The 16,729-nt window shown below is 41.0% G+C and overlaps 1 protein-coding gene across 3 annotated transcripts in view; it reads right to left on the bottom strand.

Moving 5' to 3' along the window:
• Nucleotides 1-16,729, bottom strand: part of FAR2 (fatty acyl-CoA reductase 2) — a 145,318-nt gene that overhangs the window by 20,279 nt on the left and 108,310 nt on the right. For all 3 annotated transcript variants that reach the window (XM_056341354.1, XM_056341351.1, XM_056341352.1), the window contains exons 3-6: nt 13,527-13,702; nt 10,649-10,828; nt 4,721-4,898; nt 3,307-3,351 (exon numbers count right to left, since the gene is read on the bottom strand). In XM_056341354.1, coding sequence (XP_056197329.1) covers nt 3,307-3,351; nt 4,721-4,898; nt 10,649-10,828; nt 13,527-13,702 — 579 coding nt within the window. The remainder of the gene's footprint in view (nt 1-3,306; nt 3,352-4,720; nt 4,899-10,648; nt 10,829-13,526; nt 13,703-16,729) is intronic.

Raw genomic sequence — 16,729 nt, 5'->3', positions numbered from 1 at the left:
GGACAGACTCCCAGATGAGGCACTTTGATGTCAGCCACTGTCCGGAACATGAATTACACCACGGTTCTGCCCTACAGCTTCACTGCCTTGCAGGGAGGAAGGTCTTTACATATCATATGGAGCAGCGAGACAAAATGCGTCAATTACAGTCCAGTGAAAATGTAATTAATTTAATTTTGTTCTTAAATCAACAAAGTTTCTCCCTACAGCAGCTGGAGCAACTGTAGGTAAAATAATTATATAATCAAGAACAACCCGAACTCCCATACGACATGAATATTTAAAGGAAATATATCTATTTATGGAATGAAATGATCAGTCAAATATTGTAGTGGTAGCTGAGGAAAAAAAAAAAAAAAAAAGTCTTTGCAAGGTTTGGAGTTTGGATTCTCCCCTGATGATCCCAAAGATCATCTGAACCAAATCTGAATCTGGAGGTTGTTCTCCATATAGGATAATCTTTGGGTAGAAGTTGAAAGTGAGTACTTCGGTATTGGGGGGGACACTATTAAAAAAAAACCAACCAAACCACCAAAACACTTCCCTTTCACTTTTTCCATCCTTAATTAAGGCAAATAAAGCTACTTGACTAATAAATACAGTTTGAAATAACAGCTGGCCATGAGAGCTGGCTGTAATCACACAACTTCCAGGTAATCAAACTAATTTATAACCTGGATTTCAAGGGCTAATTTTCAAACTGCCAAACAGGAATTACTGATTCACCATATACCAATACATTAATTCAAACCATGTGTTGGTTTTTTTTTTTCCCCCTCTGATGACTGAGCATCTCTTGAGCTCCCTAACAATAAATACTTTTCACTTCCAAAAACCTAGCATCAGTCCAATCAAGCTCAGTAGCATCCAGAGACAGTTCAAGACAAATGCTGTGTCAGCACTGGCAATTCCCCCCTCACTTCTCCACACCACAGGGACTCTGCTCCTGACTCGTGCCAGCCAGCACTGCTGCCTGCAGGGACAGAGAGCTACTGGACACAGACTCTACAAAGTCTCTACACCCTGCACCTATTGTCATTGCTTTTTGTCTTTTTTTTGGTTAAGTCTTGATATAGTTACATATCAAATTGTCGTGTTTCATCACTGGAGAGCTCAGTGCAGGTGACACAAATTTCCTTGTCTCTATTTCTTATATTGAAGAACCTCAGAGCTTCAAACCTGAACCAAAAATACTACCTCTATTTCAAAACTATTCCAGTGCAAGTCAAAGCTTTTACTCAAAAGGGTAGTTATTCACTACAGTGATCCTAGAATTTCAAAATCTTTCCTTTCCACAGAGTTAATCTGGAAATAAAGACACAACCTGGCATCTGCATGTGAAACCTGGTCTTCGTGAAACGGCCGTTAGGTTTGCTGTTGCATTTGGTAAGGTTAGAAATTTTTTGCTTTGAAAAGTAGAAAATATTAGTTACTGGTATGAGTGGCAAAGGATAACTGTATAAAACATGCAAGCTCTAGTGTAAGTTCCTGAAGTGAACACCATTGAAAAAAGACTGAAAAGGGGGCAAAATTTCCCAATACTTAACCATTAGTGTTATATACTTGTTGGCAGATTAAAAGAAAAGAAAAAAGGAGGGGGGAAAAATGCTTTTTAAAAAATTAAAGATTTAATTGGCTTGTTTTTATATGGCTGAAAGCATATGAATTTGGCCTGTGTTTCATAACATACTGGCATATGATACACATATGACAGACAGCAAGCTGCTGTAATTGTTACTGAGGTAATTCACTTCTGGGGAATGAAAAGCAATGCGATGAAACTTTTTTGTATAACATCTTCCTTGCAAATCAATTCTAGACAAATTTTTGTGATGGACATCTTTAGTGCTCAAAAGTAATAAAAAAAATATATCAAAAATCAGAGATACCACTACAAAAATTAGAACCTGTCACATGAAAATCTAAGGAGTGGATCTGCAAAATTAAGGAACTGCAAAAACTTTCTTTATCGTGATGATGACAAGACATCATGAAAGAACACAGAAAACAGCACAAGATGCAGGGAGTAGAGCAGAGAGGCGGTACAAGCTTTATAAGCAGTCAGCAATGAGTAAGAGGTTGATAATTATTTTAAAGAAACTGTGACATGAAGAGAAGCTAATAACACGTTGTGAACACAAGTGATGTGTTTGGGGGCTCTTGAATCTCTCCGAAACATTTAACTATGGTTTCAGGTAAAAGCATTAGCTGGGATATACCCACTACTTTCACTGGTCCTGTGGATTCCAGAAGTAACTGTAATAGTTACTGTTTAAGCTCTACTTCATGTATAAATGAGCTTTTCTAACAAGATGATATTTGGGTTTTATTCTCTTCTCCTAGGATTGTAGACTACTAATCCTTTTATACACTGCATCACACCGATTACAATGTAGTTTTTACAAAGTAATCGAGTTGGACGAATGTTACATGAACAAAAATATCTGCCCATAGCTATACAGCAGTAAGCATTGACAGACGGACCTAAGGCAGCAATTTGAGTTCAGAAAAGAAATGTAAGCCAAGAGAAAAAGGTATGCAGCTTTACTGATTTCATTTGTTAAACTGTAATGATTGTTTTCATATTACAGGGAATCTTTTATCAAGTTATTCATTATTTATCTTATGGGTTTGTTAGTCACCATTTTGCACCATAGTTATTTACACAAGTGTTAAGCAAGAATATGGTGAACTATTGATGTAACTGGCAGAGTCTGTATTGATGGTTACGCGCATTATTTAGGTGTACTCTGTACATGCAGAAATCCTGTATATAGCAATGGCAAATGAGACCCAGAATCTTTGTTATTGAGGAGTGGTCACAAACTATAGCAGTGGACTTAGAAACAATACATGTGAAAGGATAAATGAAGCTGCCTCCTATTGACAGTATGGTAATCTGGCCTAGAAAATTAAGTTCTATTATAAGATTCAAGCTTTGACATCAGTGAGTTATCCTAGTTTCAAGAATGCCTCTTTTGCATTTTCTTTGACAATTTGGCCAAATTTATCCAAAACTTTAGGTTTTTTTAGAGTTTTTAGAAACTGCAATTCACATTTAGCGAACCAGCAACATGAATACTCCCTCAGTGTCCTTTTTTGAGTGCAGCATAAACAGACACTCTTCTGGGTCCTACAGGCACATGGATGTATGGTAAGCGTGTGGTATCTTTCTACCAGATTCAGAAAATCACTATGATTCTTTTTTGCATACAATTTCTAAGAGGGGCTGTAGAGTAACTTCAGAGTTGCTATTTTAGTAACTGACTCCACTTTAAGGGGAGCTTAAATAGTAACTAGACATACCGCAACAAATATTCCACTTGTCCCGTTGAAGCTGTCAATCCAACCCTGCAAGAAAGAAGAATGATTACTATTTCTTTCGATGATATATTGCTTACACAGGCTTCGAAATGGTGAAAGGGTTATAACGCTGTGGTGTAGACAAAGAAGCAATGAGACACCAGTTAAGACAGATGCCAGCCTATCTGGGACAGCTGCCAGGAAGCTAACCAGTACCAAGTACCTAATTGATTTTAAATAGTGGAGACATTGTATGATACCTCATTCTGTCTGCAATTACCCGTCAACAACAGAATCTGATTTTGTTTTTAGAAACCACTTCTTTCCTATATGACTTGGCTACAGGAATAAACTCTGGCTTTAAACACTGCAGTGCCTTGGTGCTGTCACACTTGCTGAAAACAGGCAGCGTGTTACATACCCTCCGACATACAACACACAGATGTCACTGAGACTGATTTGGTTACTCCAGCCAAGTTCTAAGGCAAGGAAAAACAACAACCCCCAAAACCACGCCACTTTTGAATCCCATCCTACCTCACATCAGGGAAACTGCCACTTGTGGGAGCTGGAGTTAAGAGCAGTGATGAGCTGTCTGACCTGAAGCAGGTTATGACACCTGACAGAGTTCACTCTGTCTTTCAAAGATGGGGAGCTTGGCCCAGAGCCTTGGCTATATCTCAGCCTGTTTGGCACACTTTGAGCTTGAAAGCCAAGGGTGACTTGATGTTGCCTTTCCAATTTGGCTGCAATGTTAGGGCACACTATTCCTACCAGTATATTTAGCTTAGTGAATTATTTCAGTCCAAAAGTACAGCTGCATTTAATTACTGTGTGGCTGACATTTGTATCTGCAACAGGCCCATACAAGCGTCAATCCAGTGAATCCAATGACTGCCAACATAAGACAGAGATACTAGGTAACTGCACATGACATTATCAAATGCTTTCATGGACCATGTGAAGTCTAGGGTGCTCATCAGGACCTCATTAATAGAATGCCTAAACCACACAAAGACTCAAACCAGAATGCAGCAGGACTACAGCTGACCCTCAGATGTTGTGTTTCCCCAGCTAGCACAGAAAGTCCCCCGTGTGTCTATCTGGGCACGATCCTCTGCGTGTAAGACTGTCAGTTCCAAGTCCAGCATTTTGCACCGTTATTATCCCAGCTCTTGTTACTATTGCTTAAATGTGTTCTTTGCACTTGGAGCCAAGAGTCTTTCCTGAAAATGCTGATAGAGGCTTCCTGTTCTACTCCAGCACTGGTCCACCTCCTCCGCACACTCGCCTATGGACTGGAGTACCTGTTTCTCAAGCGGACTCTGCTACAAGCAGGGAGAGATGCCCGACAGTACCGCAGCTCCAGCTGTATCAAAGGGCTCTCAGTAGGGATGTGCTATGTATTCATGCTTACTGGGAAAGGCTCATGCCAGCTAGCTCCCACGATGGATGGCCTGATGATAGCAATGTTCAAGTTTCCTTTCTCTTGCTGAATCAGGTATTCTGACAAGGCTTTGGTGTAGGTGTATGTGTTGGGCCAGTCCCCAAGCAGCTTGGGTGTGATGTCTTGAATGATGGATTCATCCAACCACCTACAGGAAACAAGGAAAATGTCATTATCCGCCGTGCAGAGAGAGAAAAGGCTGAGGCAAAAAGAGACCAGTGAGACAGGAATCCTCACCTGAAACAAAGAATAAGCAAGTCAAAGCCGTTTAAGACAAAGCAGGGAGCAACTGGTTTGGATTTAAAACATCTCTTTGGGAGAAACATTACTTCTGTCTTCAAAGTGCAAAACATGGATGACCTGGTGAGCTTCACGCTATGATGTCCAGATCAACTTCAGGTCTACACAATCTCATGTGCTTTATTTTTCACTACAATCTGTAATATAGCCATGGTCTACAGATTGATGCAGCTTTTCAGCCCAGCACTCTCACTACATAGCACTCATCCTTAGCCAACACAGTCCCTATATACTCCCAAATAGGTTTCAGGAGATTCTTGGTAACCTTGAGTTACTGAGTCGAGTAGGATTACAAAGTTCTCAAATGCTAGAACAATGTACTACAGAGATATTACTCTAGTAGGACTATTTACAGTGTTAAAAGTTCCTTCCAACTGGTTTTCCACAGGCTTGTCCACATAAGAAATTAAGAAACTCAGTGCTGCTGCTTAAAAAAATGCCCAAACAAACCAAAAAGACCTCACTGAGGTGTGTGTGTGTGGTTTGTTTTTTTTTTTTTTATGTTATTCAAGTATCTAATCCATCAGAAGTAGTTTTGCATATACCTTCTAAAAGGTGGCCCTTACCACCGTGGTGCTGCAGCAAGGGCTCAAAGGCTCTTCCCTGGCACACCACCAAGACTTCGCCGGTCCTGCCAGCACTTGGGTCTAAAGGACAGGAACTGGCTGTACTGCCAGAGCACTTGCACGCTGCTGCCAATCCCCAACAGGCTTTCAGCAGTCTGGTGTTACACCGCAGAACCAAAGATTAACTCCTATAATCCAATTTGTAATTAAGTCAATGGATTTATAGCCCAGACTGCATGGGTGCACTCTTCCCAGGGGCATCATAAGGATACTGCTTCCTGCGGATCCTTGCTTCACCCCTCCGTATCTTGAATTTCAGAAACAGGTGGAGGTCAAAGGGAGAGGAATAAGGTGGAGACTGTCACACCTGAAGAATTAATTTATCATATTGACTTAAATGTGCAAACACCTGATGGCTCAGGTGGCACACTGCTTTTCAGGTGACTCTCCTTAGATACAGATGGAAGCATTTCAGGAAAACTGTTGTATGAGAAAATATTGATTCACTGAAACTGCAAAACAGTTTGCAGAGGAGGGTTAAAATCAGTCAGTCAGTTTTAGAATGAGTTAAAAGGCATCTGACAGTTTTTAGTATATAGATTTTTACATATATATATATATATATAAGCGCCTTATAGAGGCACAAATACTTTCCTTTGCAACCCTAGTCCCATGCTTTAGAAATAAGGCAGAAAAATTATTTAAGCATAAAATATGAAGTAGAAGTATGCAGAGGCTACAAGCATAATTCTACAATACACAATATTGACTTAATTTACAAAGTCCATTTAGGCAGCCATTGAACCCAGCTTCCTCAGGGTCTCAGCTAAATTGCCATTGTTTGAATCTGTCGTGTAATTAATTACCAGCCTACCAAAAGAAGATGTCTGTTTCTGCAGAGCCTGGAGGAAGACTAGGTTCATCTGGGAACTCAGATTAAGCTGCATGCAAGTATTTTTTCCCTTCTCTTTCTTTGTGTGTTAACTTTTATTGGAATAATAGGGGCTTACAGGTTAGCATTCTCACAAAGCAAAGACAGGGGTAGAAGTACAAGAGGAAGCAATTTCTCCTTGCCCTCATCCTCCCAGACAGGCCTCTGCATCACTTTAAGTGATCATCAAGAGGACCATACTCCTGCATATCTTAAGGGTACCATCCTACGTGGTGATCGGATCCACCAGCGTTACAATCACAGCAGCAGAGCTGACAGTTCAGCGAGGCAGACCGCTCCTGCTCCTCTGTGACCTACTTTGAAGATTTTAAAATGCCAAATCACAAAGCTACTGCTTTTGCTCACTGCTGCAACTGCCCCATAGAAACAAGAGACACAATTAGTAACCTCTTCTTTCACCACATATATGCACCAAATTACTCTGCCATAGGAAAACATAATTTCCTTTGTTAATCACTTTGTATTAATAAAACAGTCTCTTGTAAGTGGTGATTGATCTACATTTTCTGCAATAACAAAACCAGTTCTGCTTCAGCCCACACTTCACTGTGTGCTGTGCTCCTTACCTCAGCACACCCTTCAAAGCTGATTTCCCTCAGCTTTAGATTAAGGCAAACCTTGCTTGATGTGGCAGATTATATGTTTCCTCTATTGGCCCGCCAGCACTTAGAAGTGTGACTTTTGGTTTACGCAGATTAAGCCTAAGGCTTTACTTGCAGGTTAAATATCAAAATACTGGAAAGCAGAAATATAATAGGGCAATAAGAACAGGAAAAGAAACAGCTGGGAGTCCTGCTTGGGATTTCAACTGGATAAAGAATCATAAGCATATTTCAAGTGCATGGCCAAAAGCATCATTAAACACATCTGTTACTGCATCCAGTTGTGTGACCAAGCCTCTTAATGCACTTGCAGAAGAGCGCTTTAAAACAAGGGATGTTTGTGAAATGAATCTTTCACAGCTGGCTGACATAAAACATGACCTGTATTTCTTCCCCCTTTTTGAAGAGAGTTTGTATTTCCGTGTCTGCTTTTTTCCTCCTCCCCTTTTTGAAGGTAAAATTCTGGTATCTGTTAATCTCCTTTCTCTGAAACCTTCTGTACCCAGATACCCACATATTACTTCTTCAGCTTACATGGTGAATAATAAAAGGTGCATCTCCCATCTTCTCCCAATTGCTTTGTCTTCTTTTTCTCTTCCTCCAAGTAATCCCCTGCCTTTCATTACCTCTCACTATCCCATTCTGCCTGTATCACGTCATCCCATCCCAAGGACCTTCCCAATCTTGCTCCTTCATATGCTCTGCAACCCCACACAGCTGTTTCATATATTGCCTTTGATTTGCAGATCACCTTCCAAATCAGTGATCCTGGAGACAAGTGATTTTCAACAAGGCCCACCTGATTTCAATGCCTGGGAAAGCAGTGGTTGCCTTTGCTGTGAGCAAATATAATGCTACCTGCAACCACAGTAAAGAAACACAGACCATCCTAGGTGAGGGTATGCTGTGATTTCTATGTTATTGACAGTACTGGGAGGTGGTGAATTTTTGGAGTATGGGACATAGAACAAGCAGCAAAATAAATTGAAATAACTGGTCAAAAAAAAAAAAGCAAGAAAACCCATCTCTAATGTGGGTAAGAAAAACCAACCAAATATACCACCAAGATAAACACATCTGAAAGCCCATCCTCTGTCACTCAACCTTTCTTTCAAACATTCTCTCTGCTGCACATGCAAGCTATGATAAATAAATTTCTAGTGTCTTATACAAAAGCAGCTGGAGTAGCAACCTTTGGGGTAGCCAGGCACTACTGCACATTTCTGATTGGCATTCAGTTCTTCCCTGGAGTCTATTTTTATTGGAGTCATCAACCCTAATTGTTGTCAAAGTTGCAAGCAATGGTAAGCTTTTTGGGGCAGTGAAATGTAATATTGATAGTGATGAACTCCAAAGGACATTGTAAAACTGAATCAGTGGGCAAAAAGGTGGCAGGTCAGAGTCACTGTAAATAAAGATGTGGTAATGCATTTAGGGAAAAGCAGTCTAAAGTGGTTTTAGAGGTTGCTAAACTCAGAACTGGCAGTTGCAGCTCAGCAAGAGCTCTTGGAAGCACGGCTGACAGCTCTATGAAATCTCCAAGTCAATGAGCAGCAGCAGACAAAAAAAAGTCAATGAAATGTTGGACATAATCAGATACTGAGAACAAGACCAATGGTGTCATTTGAAGCTGTTTAAATAAAACTTTGAGTGACCACACCTTGCGTACTGCATGCAGTTCTGTCTGGCCCCTGCACCTCAGGGAATAAATGGAGTTAAAAAAAGGCAGGGAGGAAGGGCAACTAAAATCAAGCAGACAGATATGTTGGCATATGAGAAGATATTAAAAAGGCTGACACTCTTCAGTCTCCAGAAGAGAAGGTCCAGGGTGAATGCAATACAAACTTACAGAACCGGAGAGGCAGAGAATAGGGCAAATCCTGCAGATACTGCAATGCTAGAACTATGGAACATGCTATGAAATTGCTAGCACGACAGTTTGAAACAGGGAAAAGAAAGCTTGTCTTTACACGGCAGTTAGTAACCTTCTGGAACCTGCTGCCACAGGCAGTCGCAGGGGCACAGGACTAGAAAGTTCAAAAAGAATTGAACAAAGTAGTGGATTAAAAAAGAGATCAGAAAAGAATAGGACCTAACACCCCTCAATACAACAGTTCTGGTTTCTGGGAGGCTACAAGGGAAACGGATTGCAAAAAGTATCCAGCCTGGTGTACTTACTCAGAACAGCATCTCCCAGTGCCACTGCTGAGGGCAAAATACTGGGCCAGACAGTCCACTGCTCTAATGCACTATGGCATTTCTTATGTTTTTATCATGCTCCACTTGCTGAACAAATGATAAATGATAGATCACTACTAGCTGGAAGTAAACATATCCAAGAATATGGGCTACTGGAGAAATTCAAATTTATACTAAACTTTCTGGAGTAGCACTCAGTGAAATTATTCCTTTAAACAAATATTTTTTTGAAATACAAACCCAGTGATTCTCCAAAGGGACATTAATTAATCTCATCTCTTATTACCCTATATCAAGGAGAAGAAGAGATTTTAATCAGATCTTTGGGTTACTAGTTCACAGGTCAGTTGCTTATATCACACAAGAGAAATACCACTAGAAAATAAATGAAAACACAGTTACAGCTGTGGGAAAATTCATCTAAGGAGAAGGTTTCCCGGGGCCTTTATCAGCAGATTTTGTTATTTTTTCTAATTAGTCTTAAGTAAATTCTGTTAAACCAAGCTTTTTTGTTGTTCCTTCAGAGTCCTGGATTCCTCCCACTGAAGTCTCTAAACCAGCCTGATTTTGACTCATTTCTGTTTAATATCACAGGACTGTTCAAATAAGGGGAAACAATGTTGGGAAGCTGAAGAGATAAAGAAACAAATATAAGATATATGAAAAATTTCATTTCTTACTAAGGTAGCAAGCAACAGAGCCGAGTCTTACAGAAAGCAGCGACACAGCATTCACTCCTCATAGTAAATACACTAGCGCATAACTTAGTGCTGGACTTTCATGAAATCACAGTCCTTTTAAAAATGGTGTGTGAAAAAATTTAGAGGTAGCTGAAATCACAGGGTTATTAAATGTGGTTTATGCTATTGCCCAATACCTTTGCATTTGGAAAAAAGCTCAACCAAATGTTTACAAAGCAGCAGTTGACTGCAGCAGCTCTCTGGATACAAAGGCTCCAGAGCAGAGTCTATTTCTTCTGTTTTCATAAAGACCCAGTAAAGCTTGTTTCAAGACAAAATCCAGAAAGGACAGACTTACTGGATGACACTCCGTGGACAGTACCCCTCAAACCCACTCTGAATGAAAGCTCTCTCTTCCCTTGGTCTCACTCTCATGGACAGCATTTCTTGCTGGCATGGGTGTGTGTGGGCAAGATCATACAGCAGTAACAGCAACTACGCACAGAAATCCCACTGGATACGTTACATGGACAACTAAGAGGTCTTCTGCAGAATGGAACAGAACCAATATCAGAAGAGGCACCACGGTTCCTACTTACTCTACTAAATCAAAGAGCTTCTTCGGTTCAGCTGGGGGTGGGTAGATGACCTCATCTATGCATTTGCGCACACAGTTTGCATAGGCGGTGGAGATGTGGATGAAGGCCTCCAGGTTCTGCATCTGCCGGGCCAGCTCCAGGAGCCGCTGCGTGCCCATGGCATTCAGTTGCACTGCATGCCTGAAGAGGGCAGGGGAAAGAAAGAAAATGCATTTCACTGGAAAGAATATACAAAAGTTGAGCATTATCCAAACCCCAAATAATGAAAAGGGAAGGAAGGAAGGGATCACTGCAGAGCAGAAAGCTTCAATGGAATGCAAGGGCTAAACCAGCCTTCAGAGCAATGCTGTTGGATTCACTGTTCTGGCCACTGAATGTCTCTCAAATATTTTTTGATACTCAAGTCAAAGGATCAGAGGCAACATTTCACTAACGTCTCAATATCTGTCATATTTGCCACCCCTTCCTGGAATAAATATTTCCAACACACATGACCACTGAGGCATGGTTCCTACAGTACCCATTCAGCCTTCTCCTTAAGGGACCACGGCTACAGCAGATAAACATGCGGTTTCAGTAAGCAGCAAAGGGTCCTTGGGCCCAGAAAAACAGTTTCATACTGAAATAAGACAGAATTAGGTGTCTAAAGCTGTGTCAACAGCTTAAATTCCTAAGGAATGGAGGAGAGAACTGATAAGAGTAAGAGACAAAGAGTCCTGGTTAGCAAGGTTGATCTTGATGCACCCAGCACAGCTAGAAGTTGTCGTAGAGGCTATCTGCAACGGATCTCAGTGAACAGACGTTCCACTTTGTTGCACGCTTTGTACTGGAAGAAAGACACTTTCCTGCACAGAAGGGAAAGGCTAAGGAATATGCAATCTGTTCAGCCCAGGAGTAGAAGCTTTCAACAACACATACAAGATTATGAATAATGCTATCAATACAGTGTACACGAAAGAAATGACGCTAATGTTGAAGAGAAATTGTAAATAGTCCAGATGAATGAAAACAGAAGCTAAGAATATGATTAATGCTTGGATCACAATATCTAAAGCCAGAGGTACTTATTATTTTTAGCCTCCTGCTACTATAGAATGGCATTTTCTATAGATTTCTATTTCCTTCTGCCCTCCTAGCAGGATGAATACTTCTACTTTAGCTACCCTTCCATCTGAAAGTTACTCTTCCGTGTATATTTCTGTTTGATTTTATACCTTCTGAGAGGGGATGAGCAGAATTGCACTTAGAATACAGGCCCAGAACATATTTCTCCTGACACTTCAGAGTTCCTTTAGCCTTCTACGGGAATATCATCTAATTCGGTGATTTGTTAGTCTTTATTTTTTCTATTTAGATTAAAACTACATCTACTAATATTTCAATATAACAGAGTTTCTCAGATTTCTGCCCTCAAGAGTTCCATCTGGAGAATTCCCTAAATGTACTGCATGTTGATGCCAATAATTCATTTAGTTTCCCTGTTGCTGTTTTTCTAGTATCTTCACAGCACTGCTTTTGCACCTCCCTTTTCTATCGGATCTACATGTTCTGCAGTAGGCTTTGGACTTCTGCCATGTTTTAAAAATATTTTTATTTTTTTGTGCCATTAGCAAGTTGCTGCTCAAATTTCTTATTTGAGCGGCCATATTGTGCTTTCAAATTTAACTTGCTAGATCTTTTACCCATATGATATATTTTATTATTTAGACAGGAATAATTTTATTTTAACAACTTCTTGTATTTTGCGGTTTAATCATACTGGATTTTCCTTGTTCTGTTAGAGAGATGCTGACAGATCACATGCTATCAGCTTTTAAATAGTTTCTACACTGCCTGCAAGCAGCTGACCATTTTAACTTTTTAACTTCTTTCTAGTTAATTCTCCTTATTAAAAACATAGTTTCCTTTTGATGTTACATGCCACTGACTATTTTCATAGCATCTTCATTTGTGTATTGATTTAACAACACTTATGGCTATTAATACAGCGCAGTGCTTTACTACTTTTATCTTGAGCCAAGTTCTACACATTGCTCAAGATTAAATTGAGAACTGCTTCCTTTCTGGTGACTGTAATTGTTGTAAAAAAATTATTTATGGTGGACACAGTGGGTATCTATTTAGCCTATGTATGAGTAAATGGAGACTGATATTAATAACTCTGTTTTCTACTCTCACAGCTTTGGTGTTTTTCAAAAAACTGTGAAGACCTGGCAATCCAAATCACCCCCTCGTTTTGGTGACCTTTTTGGTTTGCACAGAAGACCTACACATCTAATCTTGGTTTAGTGGCTTAATTCTCCTGTTCTTTCTTAATAGAAAGTCTGCCTAGATGGGCGCTCCCAAGGGAGCTCCTTCAGACACTAAGCATTTATTGCAAATGGTTAATTACACAAAGCGATGGGTATTTTAAAGCTATTTTCCTAGCTATTTTCTTAAACAACATCTCATTTCCCTCTTCAGTTACTCAGTGACAAAGAAAGGCCATTAACACTAGCTTTAGAGACAGACACAACATAGTTTCACTTCAAGCTGTCTCCAGCTAGTCCTGCCAAAACATCTCCCTCTTGACCTAAAACACACTTCTTCCTATTCCAGTTTTAGGTCATACTTAACTCCCTTACTACACTACAACCCAAGCTTGCAGTACTTCCTTCTGTTCCCGTGGAAATCTGCCAAGATACTTCACTTTTGACATGCATATGCACATGACATTTTCAGAGCATTTACATTGCACATTCAGCGCAGAACCGCATGTAGCATGGGAACCCAAGTGGGGACTTGTTACCGCAGTTCTACGAGAGATTCACTGAACGGGGTGTTACGGGTTATCGTGCGTTCTGAATCACGCTTAGCAAATACAGAAAGCAGGACATACTTCAGGGGTTCATCAAAGCGAACTGTTGCTGCACAGTGGAAGACAATATTGACCCGGGTCAGAAGCTCCTCCTCATCTTCAGCACTGATGGCCAGCTTGGGCTGAGTGAGTTCAGCATTAATAGGCTTAATCTTCTCATGGAAATTAGGGCAATCTTCTCGGACCCTGTCAAAGACCTTGAAGCACAAACAGAGAGAGAGATCAGATACAGAATCAGGCTGCTGAGATCACTTTGATTAGTAGCCAGTCTGATTATATCAATCAATAAAATTGGCACAAAAAAGAACGCTAGGTTCTGTCGGAGGGAGGACACAGGTGAGATGATTAAATAGTTGATTCACTTGTTCCCTCCAATGGGAAAACCTCACAGGGGAAACTGAACAAAAATGTAGGAGGTAACACACTGCGCTGAAGAGATGAATGAATCTTCGTTGCACCACAAATTTCCTGGGACAGTCACTGAAATTCCTGTACCCCCGCATCTCCTGCAACCACTTGCTATTTGACCTCAAAGGCTGCCTGTAGGACCAGAGGCAGCTAAAGAGGAGAAGGGCAGAGTATGGGGTGGGAAAGCCTGTGAAGCATTAGATGCAAGCGGTTGTCTTGGTAATTCTACAAAGGACTTGAGGAAAGGAGGGAACAGGGCACATTCTGGCTCCTCCTCTTCCTTTGCTGCTCCTTGCCTGCTGTCACTCTTCATGTCAGATGAATCCTGTGGGGAACTGCCTTTGGGATGGAAAGATGGGGAATCTCAATAACCCACGCTGCTAAAGCTCTTGACTGCCACCAGCAATTTTGCATGATGACAAGTGTGCAGCTAGTTGGCCTGTCAACCTGTCTCCCAGACTTCTTTTCCTGTGATAATGATCCTCATCTCTTTCCAATACACATTTTCTGCCCAGCCTTCTGCAGAATGCAAGACTGTACATCTATCCACTAAAAAGATCCCTACATTTCCATATACTGTTCTGTCTGGTGACTTGTTCAAACCCAGCATTTGGCACCCTGCTTTGCCTAAGATGCAAATATGAGGTACCCTGACAGCAAGACAACTGTGCACAAAGCTTCTGAAAGGACAAGGGAATCAATACTGCCATCACCTGAAAGGTGCCTATGTGAAAACAGCAGTTACCTCCATTCCCATTTTTACTCTGTGAGTAGCTCAGAGTCACTGCTAACAGTACAGCAGGTCTGGGTGCAGTTCTGCTTGCACCGTGAAAGCAGGCAGCTGCTGCAGGTTCCACCTGGAGACCTTTTATTTGGTAAATCTCACAGGCAAAGAAGATGAAGCCTGAATTTCAAAACACTTAGGCGAGTTTGCTGGGGTACGATTTGAAAAAATCGCCTTAAGTTTTAGAAGCGTCTGTTCCAAGGGTTTTGCATTGCTGGCCAGCATTAGTTTATTTGAGCAATGTCAATTGAAATAATAGTAACAGGTAAGTCCAGAAAGCTCCTCCCTTTTGGGGGCAGAGTGACAAAAAGGATGGAAAGAATACAATAGAGAGGCTGTGGGATGTGAAGAGGTAAAATCTAGATTTCAAAGGATAGCCACACTCCTAAAGGGGGCTTATAAGAAAGAAGGGACAGACTTTTTAGTAGGACATGTAGTGACAGGGCAAGGGTAATGGTTTTAAACTGAAAGAAGGTAGGTTTAGATTACATATGAGGAAGAAATTCTTTACTGTGAGGGTAGCAAGGCACTGTAACAGGTTGCCCAGAGAAGTTGTGGATGCCCCATCCCTGGAAGTGTTCAAGGCCAGGTTGGATGGGACTTGGAGCAACCTGGTCTAGTGGAAGGTGTCCCTGCCCATGGAGTGGGGTTGGAACTAGCTGATCTTTAAGGTCCTTTCCAACTTAAACCATTCTATGATCCTATGATTCAAAGGTAAGTAGCCTACTGACAGGAATGTCCAAGTACTGGGACAGATTGCTGGTGGATGCTGTGGGCCACTGCCTTTGGACGCGTTTAAGAATCATCTCGATAAGGATTGCCAGGAAAGGCAGGGAACAGCTGAACTTGCCTTGGGGCAGGAGGGTGGGCCAGCTGGCTTCTCAGTAGCTCTGTGTTTTTTCGGTGTACACTGTGTTTGTAAATCTCTTTACTATCATGGCCTCTTGTTTTCCTAGAGATTTTGTTGTCTCTGATTTGCCCAGTGTTTATGTATGAGTGGAAATTGTGTGACATAAACGTACTAAAAGAAAAAGACATATGAAACATTACATTGATACCAATAGCAGTATTTTCTTATTTGGCTTTTTGGCTGCTTCTCTGACAATCAATCTGGATAAACCTCCATGTTCTTAGGCATAAAGAAGAGCCAAGAAAATCATTACCCTTCCCCACTATGCACTTGACAACATGTGTTTTTCTTTAACACACCGCTGCACATCCATCATACACCTGAAACTTGAGCAAGTTAACAGAAGTTAGGACATGATAATGTCATTTAGTCTCTCTCATGAGAGTTGCACCCAATTACATGTGTGTTTCAGTGCTGTAGTCCAGGCCAGAGAACAGATCTCTAGACGGAGAAAGCTAATCATGGGCAAAGACATTGGTGAGAGCCAGCTGGGCTGTAGGAACTCCATTCTCAACAACTTATGTTCAGAACCGGGTACCAGCAGCATTAATGTCTGTAAAAAGCTTGTCTTCTAACAAAAGGATGCTAGATTGGCTGTCCAAATACGTATCATCTCATGAGAGATTGCACATTGAGCGAACCCTGACAAAACACAAAATGGAAATGTTTTAGGAATTTTTTTTTTGTTCTACTGCAAAGAGAATGTAAAACTCCACCCAATGAGACTTATTTTATACTTGTTTTACTTTGGCATAAATAATGCAAAGGCAGAGAAAGAATGAATCAGCCCTTTCTCCATTTCAGTCGTGGCATATAAAAAGGAGAGTAGTATTTCTGCAGTGCCAGCCTTGCTCGAATCTGAACAGTTATATTCTGCCAACATGGCATCTCCTTCTGATGTTCCCACTGCAGATAATATCCCCTTCAGTTTCTGTGCCAACTGCTAGGTATTGCCTACTACCACATGCCACTCAACAGCTGTAGTTTTTCACCCCCTCCAATGATTCACTACATTTCTCTGAAGGATGAAGGCAATTTCTAAACGCAAGCTCACAAATCAGCATACTGCTTTGGAAAGCTTCTGGATCAGAAGAACATTCAGTTCATCATCACCATTAAATC

Source organism: Falco biarmicus, chromosome 5, assembly GCF_023638135.1.
Source record: "Falco biarmicus isolate bFalBia1 chromosome 5, bFalBia1.pri, whole genome shotgun sequence".
Taxonomy (NCBI): Eukaryota; Metazoa; Chordata; class Aves; order Falconiformes; family Falconidae; genus Falco; species Falco biarmicus.
This window is presented reverse-complemented; position numbering and strand designations above follow the sequence as displayed.